Source organism: Macaca thibetana, chromosome 10, assembly GCF_024542745.1.
Source record: "Macaca thibetana thibetana isolate TM-01 chromosome 10, ASM2454274v1, whole genome shotgun sequence".
Taxonomy (NCBI): domain Eukaryota; kingdom Metazoa; phylum Chordata; class Mammalia; order Primates; family Cercopithecidae; genus Macaca; species Macaca thibetana.
In genome coordinates this window covers 42686584-42714369 of record NC_065587.1, presented here as the reverse complement: position 1 = coordinate 42714369, position 27786 = coordinate 42686584, and the positions used below count along the sequence as shown (strand labels likewise).

Below are 27786 nucleotides of genomic sequence, written 5' to 3'. Positions count from 1 at the left end.
CTGACTCTAGATAGCAACTTGCAGCCTACGGAGAGGGTCTCGGGTGGGCTGCTGAAATACGGAGCCCCGGCAGGTTCTCAGGAGCCTCCATTTCCTGCCTGCACCACGGGGATGTGAACCATAGCATCTACCTTGCTGGGTAATTGTGATGATCACAAGACACAGCGGTGCTCCGTAGCAACCACACACTGAGCAATTACACTCTTCACTCACATGAGCTCATCTAATCCCTCACAACCACCCTTGGGGATGGAAACTATTATTAACCCCATTTTCCAGATGAGACACATTACGTGACTCACCCTGGGTCACAAGGCCGAAAACAACAGGGCTGGGATTTGAACCAGGGGAGCCTGGCTCGGGAGCCTGAGCTCTAACCATTGGGCAGCACTGCCTCCGCCAATGCTGAGCCTTTCCCCATAACCTGGACAATGGGGGGAGTAGGTGCTGGAGGCAAAAAGGGCAAAAGGACTCTGAATGTGTCTGGGGAGAATGGTGAAGGCAGGAGCGGTACTAGGAGGAGCTGGCCACAGGGCTGGCATCAAATAAGAGAAAAATCACCTGAACCAGCCGGGCAGGCAAGACAGAGAAGCACAGAACCCACTGGGGCCCAGTTGGAAGGTCTCCCCAACATCTACAAGTCCACAGAAACGGTTATTGTGAAGAAGGGAATTAAGTCCACCTTAGCCATATTACTTCATTTTTATCTTATCCCTAGAATGTTCCACAGGGGCTTCTAGGGAAAAAGAAGAGTCAAATGATTCTGTTGCTAGATGAGTTTGGAATTCCTTGAGGCAATATTTCCTATCCAGAGATTCATAATGGACACTGGCAAAATAAATGCTCTGATAAGTCCTGCAGAGAAATCTGTTTCATTTATTCAGCCTAGCATTCGTCATATTTAAATGACTGTGAAACTCTTCCTTTTTCCCTGAGGCACCTATTGGCCTTCACGGAACAGTCTGAGGATTGCTGGTATAGAGCAGGCATCACAAACTTTTTCTGTTAGTATTTCTGAAAATAATACATATTTTCAGCTTAGCGGGCCACAGGGTCTCTGTTACAATTACTCGACTTTGCTGTGAAAGCATAAAAGCAGCCCCAGACACAATGTAAACAAATGAGTATGGCTGTGTCAATAAAACATTAGGTATGGACACCAAAATGTACATTTCATGTAATTTTATATGATATTAAATATTCTTCTTCTTTCAATTTTCCTCAATCATTTAAAAATGTGAAACTATTCTTAGATCACAGGCCACACACACACACACAAATCAGGCTGCAGGCTGACTTTGGTCAGCGGGCTAGAGTTTGCCAACCCCTAAGATAGCAATGGAAAGCTCCAGTGTCTTCTAGGACCACTTTTAACTCTCAGGGGCATGGAAAGGGGAAGAAGAACAAGTTGCAGGGTGGGGGGGAAGTGGGGGACAAGCAGTAGAAAGAAGACTGATCTGGGATTCAGGGGACAAGAGCGTGTGCTAAACTCTTCAGTCCGCTCACACGGCCTGTGACTTTACGTGAGTAATTCTACAACTCAGGCAGAGCGCATGTTCTGGAGGGTCTGGGGTGAGGAGGGTCTCTATTTTCTCACTCAGACCTCCCGCAGGCCTATCAAATGCTGGAATTGTTCCTGCTACCCACATCCTACTGCCAGGCACCTAAGCTGGAGAAAGAGATAGGGCCCCTAAACTACACTTTGATAAATTATCCCCAAGATGCTGGCCAGGATGTGCCTCCAGCTCCAGACTAAGGCAGTGGCCTTTGATAAGAATTGAAAAAGAGACAAAGTCCAGGATCAATCAAGGAAAAGGTTATTACATTCAGCTCTATTGTCTTTTTTTTTCTTTTCTTTTTTGAGATGGATTCTCTCTCTGTTACCCAGGCTGGAGTGCAATGGTGCCATCTGGGCTCACTGCAACCCCCGCCTCCCGCGTTCAAGTGGTTCTTCTCCCTCAGCCTCCTGAATAGCTGGGATTATGGGTACGCACCACCATGCCTGGCTATTTTTTTTTGTTTGTTTGTTTTGCATTTTTAGTAGAGACAGGGTTTCACCATGTTGGCCAGGCTGGTTTCAAACTCCTGACCTCAAGTGATCCACCTGCCTCGGACTTCCAAAGTGCTGGGATTACAGGCGTGAGCCACTGTGCCTGGCCAAGCTCCACTGTCTTAATCCACGTGGCAAAATCCAGCATACGCAAAGTAAAAATTAAACTAAAAAACTGGGGAAATGTTTGCTGCTCAAACTGCAAAGAACCAAAATCATATAGAAAAAGACCAAAACTTACCAGAACAATGGGCAGAGGATATGAACACACCATGTGCAGGAAGAAACTGCAAATGGCACACATGAACAAAATGCCCCACCTCACACAGAATAAGAAAAAAAGCAAAGTCAGGCTACAAGATACCATTTGTTATCTGTTGGATTAGCAAAAATCTATGTTTGAGAACCTGAACTGACAACAATGGGAAAACAGGCACCCTCACGCATTGCTGGTGGAGACGCAAGTGGAATGGCCTCTAAAGAGGCCAAACTGACATTATCTATCAAAACTACAAATAGGCCAGGCACGGCAGCTCATGCCTGTAATCCTAGCACTTCAGGAAGCCAAGGCGGGTAGATCACCTGAGGTCAGGAGTTCGAGACCAGCCTGACCAACACGGTAAAACACTGTCTCTACTAAAAATAGAAAAAGTAGCCAGGTGTGGCGGCAGGCGCCTGTAGTCCCAGCTACTCAAGCAGCTGAAGCAGGAGAGTCGCTTGAACCCAGGAGGCAGAGGTTATAGTGAGCCGAGATCGTGCCATTGCACTCCAACCTGGGTGACACAGTGAGACTCCATCTCAAAAACAAAAACAAAACAAAACAAACAAACAAACAAAAACTACAAATAAACACCACCACCTTCAGGAACTGGTCCTAGAGTTACGCTCAAATGAAAAATGACCTACACACCGAGGTTTCCTACTGAAGCCCTGTTTGTGAGACCAAAAGACTAGAAAACACCTAAGCATCCATCCCAGGAGAGCTGGGTAAGTCAGTCATGATGATGATGGTGGTGGTGGTGATGATGATGATGATGACTGCTCTCCTTTACATGTATATGACAATTAGGTCCTGTTCTAAGCCTCATTACTCAAAGCATGGTCCAGGGACCAGCAGCTTCTGTTACCTGGTGGCTGTCTGAAAACACAGACTCCTCTGCCCCAGGCCAGCTGAATCAGAATCTGCATTTTACCAAGATGCCTGGGAAAATCCCATGCACATTAAGGCACTATTTTAAAAAACTCTTCCCATAATAACCCATTACATCTTGTAACAACCCAATAGCCCAAACCCTCTCATCACCTGCATGCTGGAGATGAGAAAGCCCAGGCTCTGACAGGTTAGGGAAATTGTCCAACGCCACAGTGTGTGTGGGTGGCAGAGCTACATGGACACAAAACACATGGAACAAGGAAGCTCTTTAATGGCTGACAGGACCAATCTCTGAGATAAGTCATCAGTTGGAGAACACTGTATATGCCAGGCCACCATTTATGGGAGGGGGAAAAACTGAAAGCTGAATCTCCATGTAATTTCTGAAACACCCAGAGAGCATCTCTGAAAAGAAGGAAACAGCAATTGTCCCTGGGAAGTGGAACTCAGCAGCTGGAGAAGAAAGTGGGAGGGAAACTATTTCGTGTTACAAATGTATCGCTCATAGCTCCAAAGGCAAACATTGTGAAGGTGTTTATTCAAAAATAAATGAAAAAAAATTATTGTTCATAAAACTGGTGGAAGGAAGAAGTTACACAGCTGGAAACCATCACCACTGAATTTTAAGCAAAGTCAAGCTACAAGATACCATTTGTTATCTGTTTGGGGTGGGGGAAAATTAGCATAGAGAAGCCCATTCCCACTTCCCCACTCACCATCCTTCCTTCTTCCCTTCTCAAAGGAGGCAGAACTGTGGTGGGAATGAGAGGTGTGGGGGAGGGCAGACTCACAATGGATTCTCCAGGAACTGGGGACTCAGACCCACATTCAGGTTCTAATGTGGAAGGGACTAATGCCTTGCATGAGGGCAACTTTGTCCCACAGGGGACAATCTGGCGATGTCTGGAGACATTTTTGGGTGTCACAACTGGGAGATGCTACTAGCATCTACTGAGTAAGAGACCAGGGATGCTGCTAAACACCCTGCAGTTCACGGACAGTCCAGAATGTCCTGTGTCCTGTGGTGTCACCTTGGAGCTCTAGTTAAAGTGCAGGTTCTGATGCTGCAGGTCTGGGGAGGGCCCGGGATTCTGCATTTCTCATAAGAGGGCTGCCCTCCCCCCTGCTGATGTGGGACCACCCTTTGTGTAATGAAGCCTTACCCAATTCTGCTATGGCCAAACATGTAATCTTCTCATAGAAAGGGGAAGGGGCTGCTTCCGGTTTGGATCAAAAGGCTGAACATGGAGTACTGGTTGGGAGGGGTGGGGAAGCCTGTTTGTAGTGAGGCAAGCATGAGCACTACTGAGACCCTCCTGAAGTCCAGGAGCACAGGCTGCATTAGGACTGGTGGTGGCAGTGGCCGGGGGACTCACCATCCAGTGTCTCCACTGAGAGCTGCAGGCCCAGGTTGTGCCGCGGATTGACCACCCAGTGGTTGCTGGTGGCTGTGATGTCGAACACCAGCCAGCCCTCCTCCGAGGCCCAGAGGGTGCGGCTGTCGAGCAGGAAGAGATCCGATTCCCTGCGAGAGAGGAGGAGAGACACAGGCTTTGCGTCAGCCAGGTCACAGCTCAGCTTCCCCAACAGATGGGAAGCAGAGCCTCATGGAAAGAGTCCACTGGTCCCCCACAAGTGGGAACATCAGACCAAGACCCAGGCACAAAGACCCCTCAGAAGTTGTGGTGAGGAAAGAGAGTGCAGAAGAGCTACAAAGAGACACATGTAGGGAACAGGCAGCTGTTACAAGGCAGTATCACCCCACAAATTGTTAGGGGCATCCCAGCGGGACAGAGTACAGGAAGACAGGGATTATGCAGCCTCCGTGTTGCTGGAAGAGTCTCAGAGAGCAGAAGTTGATAGTGACTGCACTATTCACCATGTGCCAGATACTGTCCCACAGGCTCAACACTACACTGTCTCATTCAATTCCCACAACCCTAAGTTCATTTCCAGGACGTGCACCATCTTCCTCAGCCCACCAAGGGGCAGGAGGTGAATCTCTGGACTGAACAGTATTAATAGTGAAAATCCTTTCATTCTCTCTTCCTCACTTTTTACAGTAGCAAAATGGGTACAATCATAATTAACTCGATAGGGGATGGAGGGTGGATGGATGGGTAGATGGATAGGTGGGTGGATGGATGGGTACGTGGGTGAATGAGTGAATGGACGGATAGGTGGGTGGATGGATGGGTACATGGGCGAATGAGTGGGTGGATGGATGGATGGATGGATGGATGGATGGATGGATGGATGGATGGGTAAGTGAATGGATGGGTAGATGAGTGGGTGGCTGGGTGGGTGGGTGGATGGATGGATGAGTAGATGGGTGGGCAGGTAGGTGAATGAGTGGATGGGTAGATGGGTGGATGGATGGATGAATGGGTAGATGAGTAGATGAATAAGTGGGTAGATAAGTGGATTGTTATGTTTCTGGATAGTAGAAATTTAGTATGAAAAATCTTCATAACATTTCTTGCACACCTTTAATAAGGATTCAAAGTTTCAATACTTTAAGTCCTTTAATAGTCAACTAGAATGTTTATACCGCTGTGTTGTACCAGAAACCAAGGCATAATGATGAACAACGTGACACTGGTCCCTGCCCCAGGGCAACAACAGTCTCTATCATACTTGGAGTTATCTAATCTTCCTGGGGATTACAGTGAATCTTCTCTGCTCACACATAAAGATGTCAGACATACCCTTTATGGAGCACTTACCATGTGCCAGGCTCTGGGTTGAAACGCCTGACCAGTCTCATGTCACTTAGTTCTTACAATACTATGTGGGGTAGATAATATTCCCCATGCCATTGTGCAGAACTCAAAACTGAGGCTCCGAAAGGTCGAGTTATTTGCCCAGGGTTATGCCACTAGGACAGTCCAGGCAGGACTGGAAACCAACCAGGCTACCTGCAAGCCCAAGCTTGCAACCATACACAAAGACAGTTCTTCTGGACACTGCCTTTTCAGAGCCTTTCACCAGTCAACCTCATTGGAATGTAACCCACTAAACCACGGGCAGGAGCCGAGCCACCGATGTCGCTTTGATGAGGCACACATCTCCAGTTGGCTCCAGCCCCCAGCTCTCCCTACTAACACTGTGGAAAACCACCCTTATTTATCTTCCTGTCTGACCTGGACAACTCTAGGTTTGTGAGGTCTGCTAGATCACCCTTCTGCTGCATGCCATAATCTGTCAGACATTCATCAGGCACATCAATGTGAACAAGGCTCAGAGAAAGCATACGGGAAACAGATCTGTAATGTTAGTGAGTGCTGGGAGATTAACAGACCCAGAGAAGCATACACAGGGAAGAAGAACCAGAGTCAGAAACCGACAGGAACCAAGGCAGGCGCGAGGGCACAGGGCAATTTTCTCAGGCACAAGCACAGAAGGAACAAATCGGAGCTGCTTTTCCCTCTGGGCCTCTCTCCATCCAAAACTCTGGGGGAGAGAATCCAGTTGGCCCAGTCAAGTCATGTGCCCACTCCTAGCCATAGAAGGGTGGGCACTCCACAGCAATGGACAGCATCACCAGGACCAAAGATGGGGGCAGGAGTCACCTCACCCCATGCCCCCCCAAACTCTCCTTTTTAACAACCCCAGAACCTGATTCAAAAAATGCTTAATTCTGTTATTGCTATGGTTTCAATGTTTTGTCCTTCCCAAGACTCATGTTGAAAATCCCCAATGCATCATTATTAAGAGGTGGGCCCTTTAGGAGGTGATTAGGCCATTGGGGATGGATTGATGTATTTATGAATGAGTTTGGAAAAGTCTGGTCCCTTTTTGTTTTTCCACCTTTGACCACGTGAGGACACGGCAACAAGGTGTCATCTTGAAGCAGAGGGCAGCCTTCACCAGACACTGACCCTGCCGGCACCTAGATCTTGGACTTCCCAGTCTCCAGGACTATGAGGAATGAGGTTTTTGGTTTTTGTTTTTTTTTTTTTTTTAAAGATTGTAAAGGACTCATTTCTCTCTCAAGCACAGAGAGATGACAGAAGCAAGGAAGTCTTTTTAGAGCCACACAGGACTTTGAAGACCCTAAGTTTGCCTTTCACATCCAAACTGAATTAAAATAATGAGATGATTTTTCATGACTCATTAACTTCTTCCCCATGCTCTTTTAGAGGTAGTTTCAGGCTGGCTTTGGGGATGTCTACACAGATTTTAAACTTATAAACAAGAATTTCCTGCTGTCTTATCTCCAGTTTGCCTGGATGACTTTCCTGGCTTTGAAAAGCTACCAAGGTTGTCAATGAACCATTAGCTATTCTCAACAATTAACAGATGAGACAAGAAGCACCACTCCAAGTTGAAACAACTTCTCCTACTGAATCAGGCTCCCAAGGCCCCTGTAGGAAATATCCACACCCCAGCACAGAAGTCACAAACCCAGGTGGTGATTTTGCTGGAAAATTGTTATTAGCAGGAAAATGTGACCAGATAATCTGGACAGGCCCTCGAAGACAGTGAAACAATGAATGGTAACCAGGGGAACAGAGTGAGATCTTTAAACAGAGAACGCCTCGCCAAACGATACTGAGCATTCTCTTATTGCAGGCTATGACACTGAGGCCAGATGCTACAGGCCAGAGCTGACTCATTCATGAATCAACGTGAACGCGTCGACTCCCCTTCTTCAAGTCATAGTTTGCAATGTGTCCCAGGCACGTTTAGGAGAGCCAAATCTTCATCGGAAGGCACCGGGAGACAGGAGCCTTGCTGAGATGGGTCAAGTGTGAGATGCTAACACGGGCTTTGCTTTCAGACTGAGAGTCCAGGTGTGAGGTTGGACCTCATGGAAAGGACAAGGAAGGAATTACTCAGAAGCCAGGTCCAGTCTGACAGCTGGGAGAGGGGGAATTTCTAGCTGCCACCTCGAGCATCATAAAAGAACACTGGTTCTTACAACCAGGAGAGCACTGAAGGAGCCCTTTGTGACGTTTTTATTTACCTTGAACACATTGGCCTCCCTGGCCCAGCCCAGGTGAGAGAAGAGGTAGGGAAGGCTCAGGGTGAAAGGCCTTGAGGAACCTAAATGTGTTCTTTCACCTTCGCCACTGCTGAGAATCTCGGTGCTTTCCACACTTTGGTTCTCCAAATCTCCCCACCAGCCCTATGAAATGGTCAAAGTCCTGTTACCATTTTACAGATGAGAAAAGTCGGGGTCAGTGAAATGAAGCCAATTGTTTGCAGTGACACACCTGATAAGTGGCAGAACCAGGTGACAGCGCAGGAAACCTGACTCAAGAACCTGAGTGCTTAAACCCTGCCACCTCCTTCACTCACCTGGGGACAAGAGACACATAGGAATATGTTGAATCCTGTATGATACGTGATGTCATCACAGACAGAGAAAATACTAGAGAGGGATGAAACCCGGGTGATGGAGAAGGGATAAGGCAAGGTTATGCCAGATAATTCCTGTGTCTTGGTTTCCTCTTATGTAAAATGAGAATAATGCCATCTTTTTCAATGATTAGGAAGAGCCAAGTTAAGACCAGCCTGGCAGCAAACTCCCAGATGCTCCTGGAATATAGTTATTATAAGGTATGTCAGTTTTGGTGTCTATTCTCTGCTAAACTTCAGGAAATCCTAGGATGGGGACTTTACATGTCTTGGCCCCAGAGGTTACGTGACTTGCCCACAGTTCTCCAGTCAACAGACTACATGTCCATTCCAAGCATGTTTACCTTGGACTCCAAAATTTGTCAGAAAAGTGTACTGTGTTCACAGTAGTGTTAGATTTTCTGCAAATACGGCCACCAATAATTCCTTGTCTCCGTACGCAGATGCTGCTGTCCCATAAACTTGTGGAGTCTGTTCCCCACCTCTGAAGTCTGGACTGACCATGTAATCTGCTGTGACCAGTAGGACCCAGTGGAACTGAGGCCCTGCCAGGCTCAGGACTAGGATTTAAGAAGCCTATCATTTCTATGTTTGCCCTCTGGGAAGCAAGCCACTGAATCGAGAAATCTGACTACACTGCTAAAGGAAGAGACCACATGGAGGGGAAGGAGGCACAGGCCATGGAGGATAAGGATCTATAAACCAGAGAGAGAGAGAGAGAGAGAAACCAAGTCAGTCCCCAGTGAGGCACCATCTCAGGCCTTCCAGACCTAGTCAAGCTCCTAGCTCCATCAGTGACCCCAGAAGACACCAGAAAGAGTAGAAGAACCACCCAGCTAAGCCCTGCCTAAATTCCTGAGCAATAAAACAATGTTGTTTTAAGCCACTACATGTGAGTGGTTAGTTTCAGAGATACATAACCCAAACAACAGTCACATTGTTTATAACAGAAAAACTGAAAACTAACCATCCAGTGAGAGAGACTGGTAAAAACATTATGGCACGTCTAAGGCAACAGAGCCCTGCACAGTCACTTCAAAGGACCATATAAAGCTACACTTGTTGACAAGGTGGAAATATGATAGGAAAGTACTTAAGAAACAGAATTTGTAGGATGTAAACTTCTGGGAAAATGCAAAATGCAAAAATTGGTGCAAAAAGAAATGAAAATTTTGATTTGCCCAAAAGAAATTGAAATAGGAAGGTCTTTCCCACCCCCATACCCCAGTTGGTTTTATAACCACAAATTTTGCAAATTATCAACAGATAATTCTTTCTTATATAATTTGATCAAGAACATGGAAGAGGGAGAGTTTAAAACCCATATTGTAAAGCTAGCATGCCACTGACTCCCAAAATAGAGAAGGCTAATTTGAACAGATGTTTTCCTAAAGAAGACGTGCAAATGGCCAGTGAGCCATGAAAAGATGCTAAACATCATCAACCATTAGGGAAACACAAATTGAAACCACAGTGAGACAGCACTTCACACCCACTAGGATGACCAGAGCCAAAACCACAGATGATAACTAGTGTTACTGGCAAGGATGTGGAGAAAGTAGAACTCTCATACATTAATGGTAGGATTGGAAAATGGGGCAACCACTCTGGAAAACAGTATGGTGGTGTCTCAGAATGTCAGATGTAGAATTACCATGTGACCCAGCAATTCGACTACCCACAGAAGCAATTAAAATACATGTGCACCCAAAATCTTACACATCAATGTTCATAGCAGGATTATTCACAACCAAAAAGGTAGAAATAGTGAAGTGTCCATCAACTCACGAACAGATAAACAAAATACAGTACATTGATACAACAGAATATTATTTGCCATTAAAAACTGAAGCTCTGATAAAGGCTACAACACAGATGAATCTTGAAATCATTATGCTAAGAAAAAGGAGTCAGACTCAAAAGATTGCATAGTGTATGAGTCCATTTCTATGAAATGTCCCAAATAGGCAAATCCATAAAGACAGAAAGTAGGGCCAGGTATGGTGGCTCACACCTGTAATCCCAGCACTTTGGGAGGTAAAGGTGGGCAGATTGCTTGAGCCCAGGAGTTCAAGACCAGACTGGGCAAGATGGCAAAATCCCATCTCTACAAAAAATACAAATATTGGCCAGGCATGGTGACTCACGCCTATAATCCCAGCACTTTGGGAGGCCAAGGCGGGCGGATCACCTGAGGTCGGGAGTTCAAGACCAGCCTGACCAACGTGGAGAAACTCCATCTCTACTAAATTGCGTCATTGTACTCCAGCCTGGGAAACAAGAGCAAAACTCCATCTCATAAATAAATAAATAAATAATATATATATAAAAATTAACCAGGCATGGTGGTACATGCCTGTAGTCCCAGCTACTCGAGAGGCTGAGGCAGGAGAATCGATTGAGCCCAGGAGGCGGAGGCTGCAGTGAGCTATGATCACGCTACTGCACTCCAGCTTGAGTGACGGAGCGAGACACCATCTCAAAAAAAAAAATAGAAAAAAAGAAAGATGAGTGGTTGCCAACAGCTAGAGAGGTAGGGAAAATGGGGGTAACTGTTAGTGGGTATGGAGTTTCCTTTCGGGGTGATGAAAACATTCTAACATTAGACAGTGGTGTTGGTTGCACAACTCGGAATGTACCAAAAACCACTGAATTATACACTTTATATCTTAATAAAGCTATTTTTTGAAAATGGATAAGACCAATCTAAGCCCCAAATAGAGCGCCCCAAATATAGGTGCCATTATGCTAATAATTGTTTAAAGTATACACACATCGGCATGAAACATTTATATGCATACAGACCAGAGGGGCAGCAGCAATTCACTGTGAAATATTTTGCTTCCCTTTACAAGCTAACACATGTACATCAATATTGTCTCAGTTTAGTAAGCACGTCCTATTTCCGGAAAAAGCTAGATCTGTATGGGGCAACATATTTCCATGTTATACTTGATCAGCAGAACGAACCTAGGTAAGGTGGCAAGCCTGGCTCTCACCTTGTTTCCTGGGTTCGGCCAGATTTTCCCCCTCCTCTAATCTCACAGAAAGGCAGCAGAGCCAGGGGACAGGCCACACGTCTTTTGTCTATAAACTTGATGATCCTTCCACTTTCTCAGGCTGTTTCTGATTAAAGAAATAGCAAGACCCCAAAAGTCATCTTCTCTTCTCTTCTGAAATTGGGTTCTCCCATGGCCCTGCTCTGCAAGGCATGAGCCACTGGTGACCCCGATGCCGCAGCACTGAGAGACGTTAATATTTAACCACCAGCCTGAGAACAGTGCGTTGCTGGGCTTTTGGGTGCCTGCTCCCAGGGACACCCAGGTGAACCGGCTGAAATCTAATTCTAGAGGGAGCAGGAGGAGGAACCGCACGTCCCCAGGCTCATTTCCAGTGTCTCTCAGCCCACCTTCCCCTGGAAAGTCCTACCACAATGGAAAAGGGGATATTTTAAAATCTCAAACGTGGGAAGGCAGGAAGTCCTTTTTTTGGCCTCTGGTTACCTTCCTAGAGGCTATTTAGAGACTGATCCTTATGGGCCTTCACCCACCACCCCACTCCCAGGGGAGTAAGACTCCCATGTGCGATGCAGGACCAGGGCCTCAGCAGAAAAACAGATCCAGGGAAGCTGGCCCTGAAACTCCCCCAGGGCAAAACACAGCGGAGTTGGGAGTCTGAGGATCTCTCTGGCCCTGAGGCACCCAGGCAGGCGTTGGAGCCACAGGAAACACAAATTCCAACATGGCCACGCAGTGCACACTGCCTCATTGCCTAGAACAGTCGGTGTCCTGTCTGTGCCCACCATCAGGGCTCCTTCAGCCTTCTGCCCCTGGGCCCAGCCATCCAGGGTCTTAGGAGCAGAACAGGCCCTTGGAAATCCATTCTGGTCATTTTAATTTTCAGCTTGGAAGATCAGAGAGCTTCTGTCTCACACATGGGCAGCTGGTGGCTGAACAAGGATTAGACACCAGTTCTGGGCCATAATTTAGGGCAGTGTAATGAAAAATCTTCTCACCATCACAGCCTGAGAGCCAGCCTGATCTCCCCCTCTGCTACCTTCAGACACAGCCCCCCACCACCTTCAGGGAGCTGGTGCAAGCCAGGGTTGGAAGGGCCGCATTTGGAATCACCTGGCTGGTGGATGGGGGCCCTCAGCACCCTGACACCTTGTCCTGGGCACCTACTGCACACTAGTCTCTTAAGGGACACTCTCCCACCTCCTCCTTCCTCCTCCAACGAGGTCAGTACAATCTGTAACCCCACTTAATATCACCTTAATACCACCTATTACATGGGGATGGGGATTGTACCAAAAACTGAGGGGCAGGGAGGCTCAGGACAGGCCTCCGCTGGGAGCAGCAGGTCCCAGGCCAGAGGTTACTCGAAGCACAGAAAGCTGTCTCCAGGGGCCCCACCCAAGTTAGAGGAGGCAGGGCAGGATAGCACAGGGCTGGCGCAGGCCCACCATCAAAAAAAGGAAAACACACTTCAGATGATACGGTAGGCAGAATAACACCCCCTCAGACACGTCCAGGTCCTGATCCCGGAAGCTGTGGGTATGCCACCTTCCAGGTCCGATTCTGGAAGCTCTGGGTATGCCACCTTCCAGGTCCAATCCCAGAAGCTGTGGGTATGCCACCTCCCAGGTCCTGATCCCGGAAGCTGTGGGTATGCCACCTTCCAGGTCCGATTCCGGAAGCTGTGGGTATGCCACCTTCCACGTCCTGATCCCGGAAGCTGTGGGTATGCCACCTTCCAGGTCCTGATCCCAGAAGCTGTGAGTATGCCACCTTCCAGGTCCCGATCCCGGAAGCTGTGGGTATGCTACCTTCCACGTCCTGATCCCGGAAGCTGTGGGTATGCCACCTTCCCGGAAGCTGTGGGTATGCCACCTCCCAGGTCCTGATCCTGGAAGCTGTGGGTATGCCACCTCCCAGGTCCTGATCCCGGAAGCTGTGGGTATGCCACCTTCCAGGTCCGATCCCGGAAGCTGTGGGTATGCCACCTCCCAGGTCCTGATCCCGGAAGCTGTGGGTATGCCACCTCCCAGGTCCTGATCCCGGAAGCTGTGGGTATGCCACCTTCCATGTCCTGATTCCGGAAGCTATCGGTATGCCACCTTCCAGGTCCTGATCCCGGAAGCTGTGGGTATGCCACCTTCCATGTCCTGATTCCGGAAGCTATCGGTATGCCACCTTCCAGGTCCCGATCCCGGAAGCTGTGGGTATGCCACCTTCCCGGAAGCTGTGGGTATGCCACCTCCCAGGTCCTGATCCTGGAAGCTGTGGGTATGCCACCTCCCAGGTCCTGATCCCGGAAGCTGTGGGTATGCCACCTTCCAGGTCCGATCCCGGAAGCTGTGGGTATGCCACCTTCCATGTCCTGATTCCGGAAGCTATCGGTATGCCACCTTCCAGGTCCTGATCCTGGAAGCTGTGGGTATGCCACCTCCCAGGTCCTGATCCCGGAAGCTGTGGGTATACCACCTCCCAGGTCCTGATTCCGGAAGCTATCGGTATGCCACCTTCCAGGTCCTGATCCCGGAAGCTGTGGGTATGCCACCTTCCATGTCCTGATTCCGGAAGCTATCGGTATGCCACCTTCCAGGTCCTGATTCCGGAAGCTGTGGGTATGCCACCTTCCACGGCAGCAGGGACTGTGCGGATGTGGTGAAAGATTTTTGAGTTGGGAGATTATCCTGGATTATCCTCATGGGCCCAAAAGAATCATAAGGGTCCTGATAACGGGGAAGGCAGGAGGCCAGAGAATAAGATGTGACAGCGAAAGCAGGGAACAGTGTGGTGTGACTGCGGCTGGGGACCTCTGTCTCCTAGAAGCCAGAAAAGGCAAGGAAACAGATCCTCCCCTAGGCCCCCCAGAAAAGATGCAGCCCTCTGGACCCCCTGATTTGGGCCTAGTAAAACCCATTTCAGACTTTAGACCTCCCAAACTCTAAGAGAATAAATGTGTGTTGTCTTAAGCCACTAAGTTGGCGGTCACTTGCTACAGCAGCTAGAGGAACGAACAGTTTCTCTCCTGAGATCCACACTGAAACGCCTCCTCTCCACAGGTGCTCTGCTAGGAGCAAGAGACACAACGGCAGCCAGAGATGGAGCTCCGGGTCCAGAGGCTGGGCGTGCGTAGCACAAAAGAGGGTCATTCAAACCCGAATTAAGTGGTGTGAAGGAGGGAAGAGTCCTCTGGGTGAGCAAGACAAAAGAAAAGGACTAGATGTGAGGTGTGAGGGTGTGCGGGAAGGACGTTCCACAGAAACATCTCCTGTCGGGGGTCAGAGGATGAGTAGAGCTAACACAGCTAAAAGGGCAGGGAAAAGCGTTCCTGGCAGAGAGAACTGAATATGGAAGTCACGATGAGAAAGTAGCGAGGAGAGGGCACAGGTACATGATGTCCCCTGCAGGGCCTCTGGCCGGGGGAGGTCAGGTCTTGCTGAGCGCTGGGAAGCCGGGAAGAGTTCTAAGCAGGGGTGGAGATCACAGGTTTTACCACTCGAAGACCCAGCTGACTCTCCCCGACCCCTAGTCTGACTCTCACCCTCGCCTCACCCTGCTGCTCTTTGGAAAACTGCAGGCCGGACATTCTGAAGGCCTGTGTGTTGTGAATGGTTGCTGGGCCGCAAGGATATTCCTCAGAAGAAAAGGAGCAAGAGAGCGAGCCAGCGAGCACAGCCAGAGCATTCCCAGGCTAGCATGATGTCATGGAGGGAGCACAGGCTTGTGGCTGTGGTGTCAGGCCGGGAAACTGCAGCCTGCCACGCACCTGGAGTCAACCCAGCAGCAACCCCGGCCTGCAGGGAAGCCTGGGAAGGAGATCAAAGGAGCCCAGGAGGAAGCTGGCTCCACCCTGGCAGCCAGCTCCCGGGTCCAAGGGGTGCCCCTCCTGAGCTGTAGGCTGGGGAGGACCCAGCCCGGGCCCCAGGCTCCCCCACCTCAGCTTCAGGGAATGCCCTACTTTCCTGCCAAATCATAGAACAGTCCCTGGCATCCCCCAGACGGGAAGATGAAGTCAGGGAGGTCCAAGGCTTTTTTAAAACACACTTCCTTGAAGACGGTGCCTATCCAGGAAGACTAAAATTAAAGCTCTGGGGAGTAAGGTGGAACAATACACAAAGAGGCACAATATCCTCCTGCCCCAGACAGAGCTCAGGTGGCCACCCACGGCCCTCTCACCCACCCCACGGCTGTCTGTCTCCCTCTGGGCAGGGCCAGCTGACTGCGGACAGCACCCACCCAGCCACTCATGGGAAGGTCAGGAAGACGCCCGTCCGGCGCCCGGAGGCCAGTGTTGTCACAGTCAGAAAGCGAGTCAGTGGCCCTTATGTTCTAGCCCTCGGTTTCTCCACCCACAAGACAAAGGGTTTGGAGTTTTTCAAGATCTCAAAAACTGCAACTTATTAATAGGATAGCTAAGAGAGGAAAATGGGAGGGTCAAAAATCCAAAATGCGCTTTGGTGAAATAAGGTTGGGAAGCGCCGCACGACACATTGTTCCTTAGAGATGTCGTCACGCACCTTAGCTCTTTAAAGGCTCTGAGAAGTCTGCTGCAAAGAAATGTCTGCTCCGGCAATGGAGCACAGTAATGAGTCGTTCAAACTTGTGTCTAGGTGCGGATCACAGAGGCAGGGGGTCAAGAGGGACGAGGATCATGGCGACAAATGGAAGGCTCTCCCTCATTTGAGACACAGCCATCAGCAGAGACAATCAGGAGGTCAGGGGCCCGGAGTCCTCTCTGTGATGAAATCCCCAGAGGGGTCCTCTGGTCCCACAGTGGGTGTTCAGGGATGTGGGCTGTAGGGCTCCAGGCTCTGGGTTGCGGAAAATTGGAATTAAATCTCAGTGGAGTAACCCTGAGCAAGTCAGCCTCTGCCCATCAGGTTCTTTTGTTTATAAAATGGAGGTAGCCATGAGGATTGTTCTGAGAATGAGTTAAATGGAAAGATATGCTCAAGACGCCAGCTCAGAGCCAGATACTCAAGGCTCTCAGCTGGTTGGAGCAAACCTCAATGTCAGTGTGAATCTTCCACCATGGGATTCAAGCTGCCTCGGCTTTTAAAGCAAGATCACAACTGCAGCAAGCTGACCCCAACTCAGGATGGAACCATCTCAGAACAAGGCCCCGAGCGAGCCCACTGAACCCTATGGCACCTGAGAGGCAGGCACCGTTGTCCCCTCTCACAGGTGGGAGACTGAGGCTCAGGGAAATGCAGGTAGTGAATGGAGCCAGCCCAGAGCCCCGTTCCAGCAAAGTGCCAGCCCTGCACGGTGATGGTTTGATGGCGGAGGGAGAGCTGCCGCCCAGCAAACCCCGGGGGTTCCACTTCCACCCTTCTTACCCCGCACTCCCCCTGCCCCAGCAGCCTGCAGGGGCTGAGCAATTCACTTCCCTGCTTCAAACCCTTTAGCAGCTCTTAGGATAAAAAGCCAAAGCTCTCGAATGTGTTCTGTGACAAAGAAGACTATGGTACTGACAGTCCAAACCGAGAAACTGGGGAGAGAGAGGAAGCATTATCATCAACTCCAGGTCACCCAACCTGTAAGGCCCTGGATGGTCTGGCCCCTGTCTCCACAGTCTCCTCCCACCCAGCCGTCCTCATCTGTGCCAGTCTCCAGCCCACCACAACCCTTCACACATGCTGTTCCCACTGCCTGCAACACTGTTCCCTGCCTTTTCACCTCCCTCACACCTGCCCGTTCTTGAGCTCCCCAGGGAAGCGTCCACTGATGCCCTCCTACTGGCGCATCCACGTCGGACACCCTCCAAGCCCAAGTCCTCTCCCCTGCGCCATCTGGGCTGGAGTTTCCGTTTGTTTGTATAGTTTTTTGGGTTTTCCTCTTTCCTCGCCAGGTCTGAAGCTTTCTGTCAGCAAGAACCAGCCCTATTTTGTCCAGCCCTGGAGCAGCCTCTGCGCCGGTGCTCTGCACCAAGCACACAGCTCAGCACAAAGCAGGCCTTGGATGCACACTGGACAAACGTGCTGGCATCCTCTGCATCCTTACAGCCAGTGAAGTTTTCTGGTTTCACTTCCAATAGTTTATATTATTAAAAGAGAAATGGTAAATACTTTTTCAGATTATTCCAGTAGCTCCAGAAATGGCTCTGACTCACAGTTCACTGGGGCCTTAGCCCACCCTATGCCCCACTAGGTGCCCACTCCCAGGCCACGGGCACCCAGCTGCACACGCTAGTTGAAGGGAGACCCTCGTCAGCCCCTGGGCACCTCCATACCCTCCACCTTCACAGGCCTGGCTGTGGAACCAGGGGGCGGTCAAATTACCTCAAACTGACCTCCCGCTGGAAACTGCCAGGTTGCACGGCCTTCCGGTTTAGTGCCCCCATTTCCTGTCCCCGTCACCTCTTCAGAGCCACCTTCTTTCCCCACATCAGGAAAAAATCAAGAGGACTCAGGCAGGCAGAGAGCAACAGCTGGGAAGAAAGCATGTCTCACATTTCCTTTTGGACCCGACTCTTGTCACTCTTTGCTTAAGATACCAGGGTTTCAGCCCCAGAGTTTCTGGAAAACTGGAGGCTCTACCATTCCATTCAACCCAGGCGTGATCCATCCGGAAACCCAGTGGAACTGAGCCGCGAGCTGGCTTCCGGCCCACAGAACACATCAAGAACTCTGGTGAAACGTCAACTCTGGGGGGTCCCCCCAGAAAAACTTGGGGGGCACTGCAGAGCTTCTGACGCGGCTCTGGGGGAAATCCCACACGGATGGGCAGCTCCCTGCGTCTGGCACTGTGGAGGTGGGCGGGCAGCCATGGAGGATGGGGAGACTCATCTTTCTAGACTTCCCCTGGGGGCCGCATTTCCTCCAGCCTCCAGGTCCAGACCAAAATAGAATGAGGTAAATTCAGCCCCTTTCATGCAGCACACTCAAGGAATAAACAAGCACCACAAATACAGTCTTCGAGCTGGGTCATCTTTCCAACCTGTTGTTTTTTTTTTTTTTTTTTTTTTAAGAGAACCACAGGCTCTTTTAAGATTCCAAAGCCAGAGACAGAAAAAGTGCAGCAAAGCAGGGAGACAAGGGGAGAGAAACTTGACAGTGCTTTGCAGACAGAAACAAGTAATGCAATTTCCAAATTCAAGAGTCTCAAAAACAGAGGCTGGGTTGGAACCTCCAGAAAAGGCCAGAGCGGGGTGTCTAAGACTTATTCTCATGGTAGCATCCTTAAGCCAGGGGGTCCAGGAAGGGGGCAGGCTGAGGATGTCGGCTTGCACTTAGTAGACCCTCACCGGGTCCCAGGAGCTGTGCTGGTGCCAAAGCTGCCCCTTGCCAGGGAGCCCTCCCAGCTGCCCTGTATGGTTGACACTTGGCCTCTGTCATGCTTCAGTGACCCCAGAGGCAGATCCTGAGTCAAGGACTTGAATGCAAGTAGTTTGTCTGAGAGGTGACCCCAGGAACCACCTGGAGGGGGCGGGGAAGTGAGGCAGGCTTGGAGATCGTTAAAACAGAACACTGTGGGCCTGGGACTCAAGCCGGTCAGAACCTCCTGGAGACTATGCTCCTGAGGGGTGCACCTGAGGGTGAGGGCTGTCTCCTGAGGGCGAGGGGCCGTCTCCTGAGGGCGAGGGGGCCGTCTCCTGAGGGCGAGGGGCCGTCTCCTGAGGGTGAGGGGCCGTCTCCTGAGGGTGAGGGGGCCTGTCTCCTGAGGGCGAGGGGGCATCTCCTGAGGGTGAGGGGCCTGTCTCCTGAGGGCGAGGGGGCCTGTCTCCTGAGGGTGAGGGGCCTGTCTCCTGAGGGTGAGGGGCCTGTCTCCTGAGGGTGAGGGGCCGTCTCCTGAGGGCGAGGGGGCCGTCTCCTGAGGGTGAGGGGCCTGTCTCCTGAGGGTGAGGGGCCGTCTCGTGAGGGTGAGGGGCTGGGGAATTCTCCATGGGCCTTGACTCCGACTCCTCAGTGGGTCAGAGAAAGCTCCCAGCAGAGCTCCGCATAGGGAAAGGTGTGTGGGGAGGGGAAACCTAGAGGTCTGCGGCTCAGCCGGTCCATTTCTCCGAGGAGAGGTGGAGACCCTGTCCAAGGTCGCAGCTGGTGAGGCTGACGTGGCGGGAGTCACCGCCTGAGGAGCCAGACATGGGCTGGAGGAGAAATGCAGTTTACACGCATGGCAAGGACCCCTGCCAGGACAACCTGTGGTGGCATCTGCAGAGAAAAGGCTCAAACACCAGCGATGCAGGGGAAGCTGGAGGATCCCTCTTATGTCAAGGAGCAAGACGAGGGCTTCAGAGATGCTTTTCCTACTGCACCGTGGGCCCCTGCACGTGGAACCCCCAAGGGGAAAGGGATGGAGGCAGGGCTCAGCTGGAGAAAGCTTTCCAAGGAGAATGACCATGACAGGTTTCTTGGGAGGCTCCTGGTTCCAGCCCTCAATTCCACTTGCAAACCTGACTCCCAAACCACCCCCACCCACCCTCTCCCACTTCTGGAACCTGTGGGTTCAACCCCAGAGCAGGAGGCTGAGCCCACTCCCTAAGCCCACAGCACGGAGGGGAAAGAGCCTGCTGAGGATACCTCAAGTGCCACCTTTAAGCACCCCTACCTAGGCCCTGGGGAAGAGTTAGGAGACAAAGAACCCTTACCCCAAAAAGGCTCTTATAATCTAGTTTCCACTCAAGAAGCAAAGCCACGTGGAGTGCTCTGTGCCAGGCACTGGGGTCACCATAGCTGAAAGCCCAGGGGTTACAAGGACTCCCCATCTGGGGACCCCATGTGGCTGTGACCCAGGTCACCCAAGCTCAGAAGACAGCGAGCCACAGCCAGAGCGTAAGGATTCGGGTTGAATTTTAAAATAGGTGGGGCTGAGATAGACGGAACACTAGTGGGAGAGGATTCTGCATCAACTCCCTAGCAAACGCCGGGTGACTGTCACCTTCAGAAACAAGCAAAGCCAGAGAAACACACAGGCAGGAGGAGCCCCAGGAGATGTGGCCACTGAAGGGTAGGTGGCGTCCTGGACAGGACAGAAGGACAAGAAGTAAAAGCAAAGGGGTCCAGAATAAATGACTGACTTTCATTAATAAAAATGCAGATGCTGGGTCCTTAATTATGAAAACTGTACCCTATTTGATGTAAGGTGTTAAAACAGGGAAACCAGGCGTGTCTGCGCGTCCGTGGGCTGTATCTGTGTTTCCAAGGATCTGTCTGTGTTTCCACATGTTTACGTGTACAGGAGACAGCCGGAAATGAGGCTGGGGCTGAAAGGTATCTGTATAAAGATATCTATCAACACAGATATCAACAGACATCTATATCCAGGGAGATGGCAAGGCCAGGGCTGACTGCATGGGCGTGTGACCCATGCAGTCACACGGGGCCCAACACACAGAAGTACTCCGAGCTTGGTTTCATGCTGTGCTGTTGCTGTCTTGAAATCCTTTATACATTTTTGACAAGGGGCCCAACATTTTCATTTTGCAGTGGGCCCCAAAAGGGACACAGCCAGTCCTGGGAGCTTGTTTTCAAACGTTAATGATGAAAACTCCATGCCCTACATCTGACTAGTTGGGGTTAAACATGGGAACCTGTATTTTTCTCTTCCGATGTATTTCCAGGAGGTTCTGACAACAGCCGGGTTTGAGCACCACCCCAGACAGATGTGTGTGAGGGGCTGCACAGCTGGTGTTTGGTGGTAGGTAGCAGTGAGCAAGGTGAATGGGAAGGTGGGAAAAAGACAGGGCGGTCGAAGGACTTCCCACTTAAGTATGTTCAGCTTCGGTTGTGTCACCCAGAGGCACTTGACATCCCTCCCTCCACCCTGTGCTTCTCAGTCAAGGCCATTCTGCACTGTCTCCTAACTCTTCCCCAGGGCCTAGTTAGAGACCCGTTAAAGATGGGACCCTGACAATGTCTGCTGACATTTTTGGTTTCACAACTGAGTGTGAGGATGTGTCACTGGCATCTGGTGGGCAGAAGCCAGGGCTGCTACTGAATGCCCTACAATGCCCAGGATGGCCCTTACCCCAGAGAATGAGCCTCCCCCAAAGGTCACTACTGTGGAGGATGGAAAATAGAAACCCTGCCTCAAATGACAGGGTATAAACACTTCAGCTCTCTTGATGGGACTAGGGTGAGGGTGCACCTTTGTCTCCAGAACCTCTAGCAGGAAGTGTGAGCCAAAGTCACCCTATAGGGTGCTCTGCAGCAGCACCGCTCCCTCACCTGGCCTTCCCACCTCCCCACCGTCCGATGCTCTAAAGGCCGTTCTTGGAAACATTTTCTAATCCTTCACTCTCATAGCCACAGAATCCTCAGCTAAGGGTCAGCTTCTGAGAAACCTGACCTGAAACCAGTTTCACTTGATGGCAGCTTCACTCAATTGGCAGTGGCTGCCTCATTTAGAGATCTTTACCAAGGATCCAGGGAAAGGGAGTGCTGGGATCCATTAGCAATGCCTGCCTTGGTCACGGGAGGAGAAGGGTGGCTTGTGTGCTGGAATGCAAAGCCAGGTGTCAGCTTTCCTTCTTCCTTTCTTGGGGTGGCAAAATGGAAAGCCATGGGCATTATTGAGGAAAAAGAAGAATATTGCACTGACAGAGGTGGCAATAGGAAGACAAAGGAAGAAGCAGGGTTTGGAAGAACCTTGAGTATTTACCCACATGCCTACTTCCAATCTGAACTTGAACTAGCTTCATTAATTGTGGTTGTCTCCTTTAAAACATCATTTTCCTGGTAAGCCTGTATTCCTCATCCTTAGAGTTAATATTTGAGCAGACACTTTTCTTCCCAGCTACAGATGACTGCTTATGACCAAATTGAAAAATATTAATTCTCTTTGTCTCCTGCCAAAAAGGCTAAAGCGATTACAGATCCTGATTCGAAACACAGATGTTAATACATTTGGAAAAATGAGCTTCTATAGGCAAGCAGAGGCCCAGGGCCAAGCATGAAGTGCTTTTGGAATCAAAGTGCCAAATCAAGTTATCCAGAGAGCTGCCTCCACGAAAGCCTATTCTCCCCAAATGCATTCCAGTGTAAAGAACCCCAGGCTGCCGCACACATGCTGATGTCTCCCCTATTTGCAAACAAGAACTGACCTACCCCTGGGTACCCACTGGCACACAGCTCTAAATAACGTAATTATAATCATCACAGGGAAACATCCATAGGATCAAAAAGTATCATAATTACAAGCAATTTTCACTTTTCGGAAATTGGGCTCAGATGCTGAAGGAAAAAGGCATTCTCGAGTTTCAGTTCTGGAAGAGAAAGCATGTTGGAGTGTTTGCTAGGACGGACTAGCCCCAGGGCAAAGATACTGTGGCCAGCACCTGCTCATCCAGCAGGCATCTGCTGTGCGTGTGCTCGGGCACACAGGACCAGACCATGCGGTGTGTGAATTCAGGAAGCCCACATCCTCAAAGGAGAGGCCGGGTCATGCTTTCATCCTTTCATGCATTCAGTGTCTTACTGAGCACCTATTATGTGCCAGGCTCTAGGAAAAATGGATACCACAGTGAGCAAAACGAACGAAACTCCTGCCCTTGTGGAGCCTCCGTCACTGTCTCTGCTGGGCCCCACTCAGATCCCGCTCAGATCTTCACTGTGCAGCCCACGCTGGCTCAGCAAGGGTCCACATGCTGTCCAAGTCCATGCAACTTCCAAGGGGTAGAATAAGAGGCAGCTCCAGGTGCATCTGCAAAGCCTCACTACACACTGCTGGGACAGGCTGGGCAGGTCACTGGTCTCTGCCTCAATTTCCTTGTGTGGAAAATACGAATTGCCCCACCATTTCCCAATTTACAGGACTGGACTGCCATGAGGAGAAAGAAAAAAGTGTATCCACCAGCCAAGGAAGAAAAACATATGTGACTGGGGAAAGATGTAAGCTTCTCATCCTTAATCCCCAACCCAGAATTGTGCCTACATTTCCTTGTCTGTGAAAAAGGGTGTGGGAGCAGGCACGGTGGCTCATGCCCGTAATCACAACACTCTGGGAGGCCAAGGCAGGAGAATAACTTGAGGCCGAGTTCGAGATCAGCCTGGACGACATAGTGAGACCTCATCTCTACAAAAGTAAAAAACTAGCCAGACAGTGGTGTGTGCCTGTGGTCCTAGCTACTTGAGAGGCTCAGGTAGGAGAATCGCTCCAACCCAGGAGGTCGAGGCTGCAGCGAGCTGTGATCACTCCACTGCACTCCAGCAGAGCAACAGAGCAAGACCCTGTCTATCTCTAAAAAAAAAAAAAAAAAAAAAAAAGAGGGCTGGGCAGGGATAAGGGTGCCTCCATGGAGGGTTGTTGTGGGAAGCAGTAAAGAGTCCCTGTTGCATACAATTAGCTTTTGTCATCATGACTGTTTCCAAAGGCAGACATCCCTTCTCCCAGTATAGACAAGCATCATGGGAGAGAGGAGGCTCCAGGATCGCATTGTGGACCCGGCTAAATCGATGGAAACATAAAGGGAGCAGACCTTTCCCACAGATGGCCTACAAGAGGGTGGGACTGACCACCTTGTGGGGACACCTGCTCAGCTTCACCGCACATGATATAACACCTATAGGGAATCAGGGAAAATGCGGGCAACCTGCTGAGCCCCCGCCCGCCATAAACACTCAGCGAACAGAATCTGTTGCTGTTGATTCCCAGCCACCACCTGTATGCTCCCTGTGAAGCCAGGCTTGGGATGAATTATGGGAAGAAATAACAGGGACAGAGATCAAAAAGAGCCACCAAGGCCCACCAGATGGCCTCAGACCACAGGACAGGAAGCCAATGGGCATTTGGCCCCCAGATGCTGAATAGGAGATGCTGGCCGTGTCTCCAGCATTAACTGGATTGAACACAGTGGTTTGCTGTCTCTGCCCAGCTGGGTGGTTTTTTCCAGAGGGATCCCTGCAGATCCATGAGAGGACCCCAAGTGGAACCAAAAACATTAAGGCCTGCCACTCCCACTCAGGCAGCTTCAGCCTGGGTTCTGGAGTGGGGCCCAGAGAAAGGGGCTGCGAGGAAAAATGCCAAGGCCCCTTGGTGAGGACTGCTTTCCTCTGACCTTCTAGGATATCCTGGAAGTTCCCAGTAGCCAGAAGGAATCCTGCTTGTCTTCTGAAAAGGCTACTCAGGAAGCTGAACTGGCACATCCTGAGAAGGCAGCTCAAAACCAGAGCTCATGCCCTGGGGCTGAGGTGTAGTGGCAAGAGGTTGAAGTCAGGAGATGAGGAAACAGGCACACAGCCTTCAGGAGCAACAAGAAGCTCCAGAGGCTTCCAGAAGCTTCCAGAAGCCTCTGGAGCCAGAGTCCAAAGGGATCTTCACCCTTAGCCAGTCCCTTTCCTGTGCCATTGAGACTGACAATTGTGTTCTGGAATATACTTTGGGCTCACTCTTACAGCAAGAAAAACAGTCTTCTCTGAGACACCAAGCTGAAGGGAACATGGAATGTGTCAGAGAAGGCCAACATGGTGAAACCCCACCTCTATTAAAACTAAAAAAATTAGCCAGGCGTGGTGGTACACACCTGGAATCCCAGCTACGTGGGAGGCTGAGGCAGGAGAATCACTTGAACCTGGGAGGTGGAGGTTCCAGTGAGCTGAGATGGTGCCATTGCACTCCAGCCTGGGCGACAGAGTGCAACTCCATCTCTCTCTCTTAAAAAAAAAAAAAAAAAAAAAAAAAAAAAAAACTATTTCCTTCCTCTTGGGCATGTAAGACAGCTCATGGGTGAGAAATCAGAGAGATCTTACCCACCTGTTCATACCCTAGCACACAGGGAGCTTTTAAACCACACCAATGACAGTTCAACCCCCACGGATCAGGACTTTTAAAAGGCTCTGTAACTCTAATGCACAGCCAAGGCTGAAAACCAACTCAGGACTCATCAATGGACCCATGTGAGCCCCAGGTGAGGAAACCAGCACTATGGGAATCACTGAGGCACGGCCATGGCTAAGACGGTGAGTGCTGGAATCTAAGAGCCTGGGTTCGAGTCCCACCTCTGCCACTTTGCAGCTGTGTGCTCTCGGGCAAGCTACTTCCCACCTCTGAGCCAGGCTCTGCACCTGTAAAATGGGGATGATATGTCTTCATAGGAAACTTTGCAAGGCGTGAAACAAAGCTGAAATGTCCAGCACAGTCATAAACCGTAAGCACCACGCAACGAGAAGCCTCAACCACAGGGTGGAGACGTGCTCTGGAACGTGACCATGGCTCTCTGCCCAAACACACTCATGGGGGCTAACGGCAGGGCAAAACCCACCCAGAGTCTTGCTACCAAGTCATGAATCTGCACATCACAAGTTGCCGCCACCCCAGCATCCCCAGGAAAGGACTGGGCAAGGAGCCCTGGCCCACTGCCCAAGGGCTGTCCTGTGAGGGGGCTGCAGCATTCCTCCTACCACATCCAGCCCCATCTACCTTCTCAGGTTCAGGGACCAAAATCATCAGGGCGTCCCCAGGGAGCTTGTCAGAAAGGCAGAAACTCAGGGCCCCCATCCCAGGTCTGGTTGAGGGCAAGAGCCTCTGCCTAGGCTGAACGTACCCAGGAAGCTGAGCCCAGGCCTCCTCTGCCAATCCATCCTGTGCGGTGGGGACAGGCAGGGGGCAGCTCCCTCTTCCTCAGAGTGACTCAGACTGCAGCTGATCCAAATCTTGGCCCTGGAGACCACACTGAGGTCACCCTCCTGGCAGCCGAAGTTGCTGAGATGAACCAGAGGACATTTTCATCCAGCTGCCGACATCATCTCGACCTTGGTGGCAGCTGACTCCCTTGGAGCAGATTCTGCTGCCCTGACTGGCCTTGGCCTCCCAGGGAGGTTCTCATAGGCCAGCTCCCAAAGCAGAGTGTGTCGCCTACATGTGGGGCAGTGCTGCGGAGCAGGGCAAGCCTGGGACATGCTCAGGGAGAGACGGGGAAGGCTGGGATGGAAGATGCCAGGTCCCAGTTCCACAGTAGAAATAGGGCAAACAGCATGACCCCTACCCCAAACATCCTCACCTTCACCTGGAACCAAAGTCTGCACCAACGGGGAGAGTAGCAAGTCCAGCTCCTGGAATTCAGGCCCCAGCTGGCCTGGCCTCAGGCCTGGGGTTCAGAAAATGAGGATAAGACTCCGATCCTTTAGCAGCCCCCTCTCGCCCCGGCGAGGCCTCTGGAGCCAAGGCCACTGTCCCCAGACCTGCCTCTTAGCCCCCACTCGCTCCACAGCCCGCCAAGGGCGGATCCAACTTGTCTTTCCAGCTGTCTGGGGCTGCGCTTTAAACAGAGCCACAGGGCTGTGGAAGGCCTCCAGCTCAGCTCATTATCGGAATTTAATCTGGATTCCGAGAGATCAAGAGGACTCAGTGGAAAGTGACTCCCACAAGGGGAGAGACGCTGAGGCCGACCCAAAGCCAGCTAATCCCCGGCACCCCCGGGGCTTTCCTGGAGCTCAGGCACAACTTGTCAGATGTCCCAGCCCTGCACAGCTGGACGGCTGGCGGCACAGAGACCGAGGCAGCCACACGGCGGGGGCAGCAGGGCAGGGTCTGGGCTCCCCTGGGCTGAGATCTGCAGGAGGCCTTCAGCTGGAAGAAGCCTTGCGGGCCCAGGTTGGGGACACGCAAAGAATAGCCCCATCTCTGAACAGGCGAGCTGGCAGAAGCGTACGGGATTCAAAGAGCATTTTCCAGCTCAGGGCTTTGTTCCCACCGGGAGACTGCAGAATTAGGGGAACTGGCTCAGTGGACATACACAGGAAGGCAGTGCCACAGCCACCACCCAGGGCTCTTATCTTCCCAGGGAGGTCTTGCTCCACTTCCTGCCATGATGACGATGATACTAACGCAGGTGACCATTTATTGAGCACTTCCTGTGTGTGAGACACTGTTGTAAGTATGTCACCCCCTCCCATCCACAGCACAACTCTGGAAGGGAGATCCAGTTATTATCCCCATTTTACAAAGGAAAAAACTGAGGCTGTGAGAGATGGCTCTTTCCCAAGGTCACACGGGCACCTGGTGGCAGGATTTGAATCCATGCTCTCAGTAGCTGGGGAACTACATAATAGGGGTATCTTGGTTCTAGATTCAAAAACAAAACCACCTGTCCAAAAAAATGAATAAATAATATTTTTTTAATTTAACCATTTAACGTCTGAAGAATGGAGGCTTTGCTGCAGGAGGCACAGGAAGAACATGTAGAAACCTAAAGAAAGCAGCTCGGTCGTTCCCTCCACTGCTTCTCACCCTGCTCCCTTCCCTGCTCAATGCTCCCACCTGCCATGTCCTCT

General features: G+C 50.7%; 2 protein-coding genes across 2 annotated transcripts in view; one reads left to right on the top strand and one right to left on the bottom strand.

Annotated features, from left to right (window-relative positions):
- Positions 1 to 27786, top strand: part of RBM38 (RNA binding motif protein 38) — a 493989-nt gene that overhangs the window by 279342 nt on the left and 186861 nt on the right. The window lies entirely within an intron of this gene.
- The window catches only part of BMP7 (bone morphogenetic protein 7), a 99744-nt gene that overhangs the window by 31478 nt on the left and 40480 nt on the right, over positions 1 to 27786 (bottom strand). The window contains exon 3 of the mRNA XM_050745289.1: positions 4580 to 4728. Coding sequence (XP_050601246.1) covers positions 4580 to 4728 — 149 coding nt within the window. The remainder of the gene's footprint in view (positions 1 to 4579; positions 4729 to 27786) is intronic.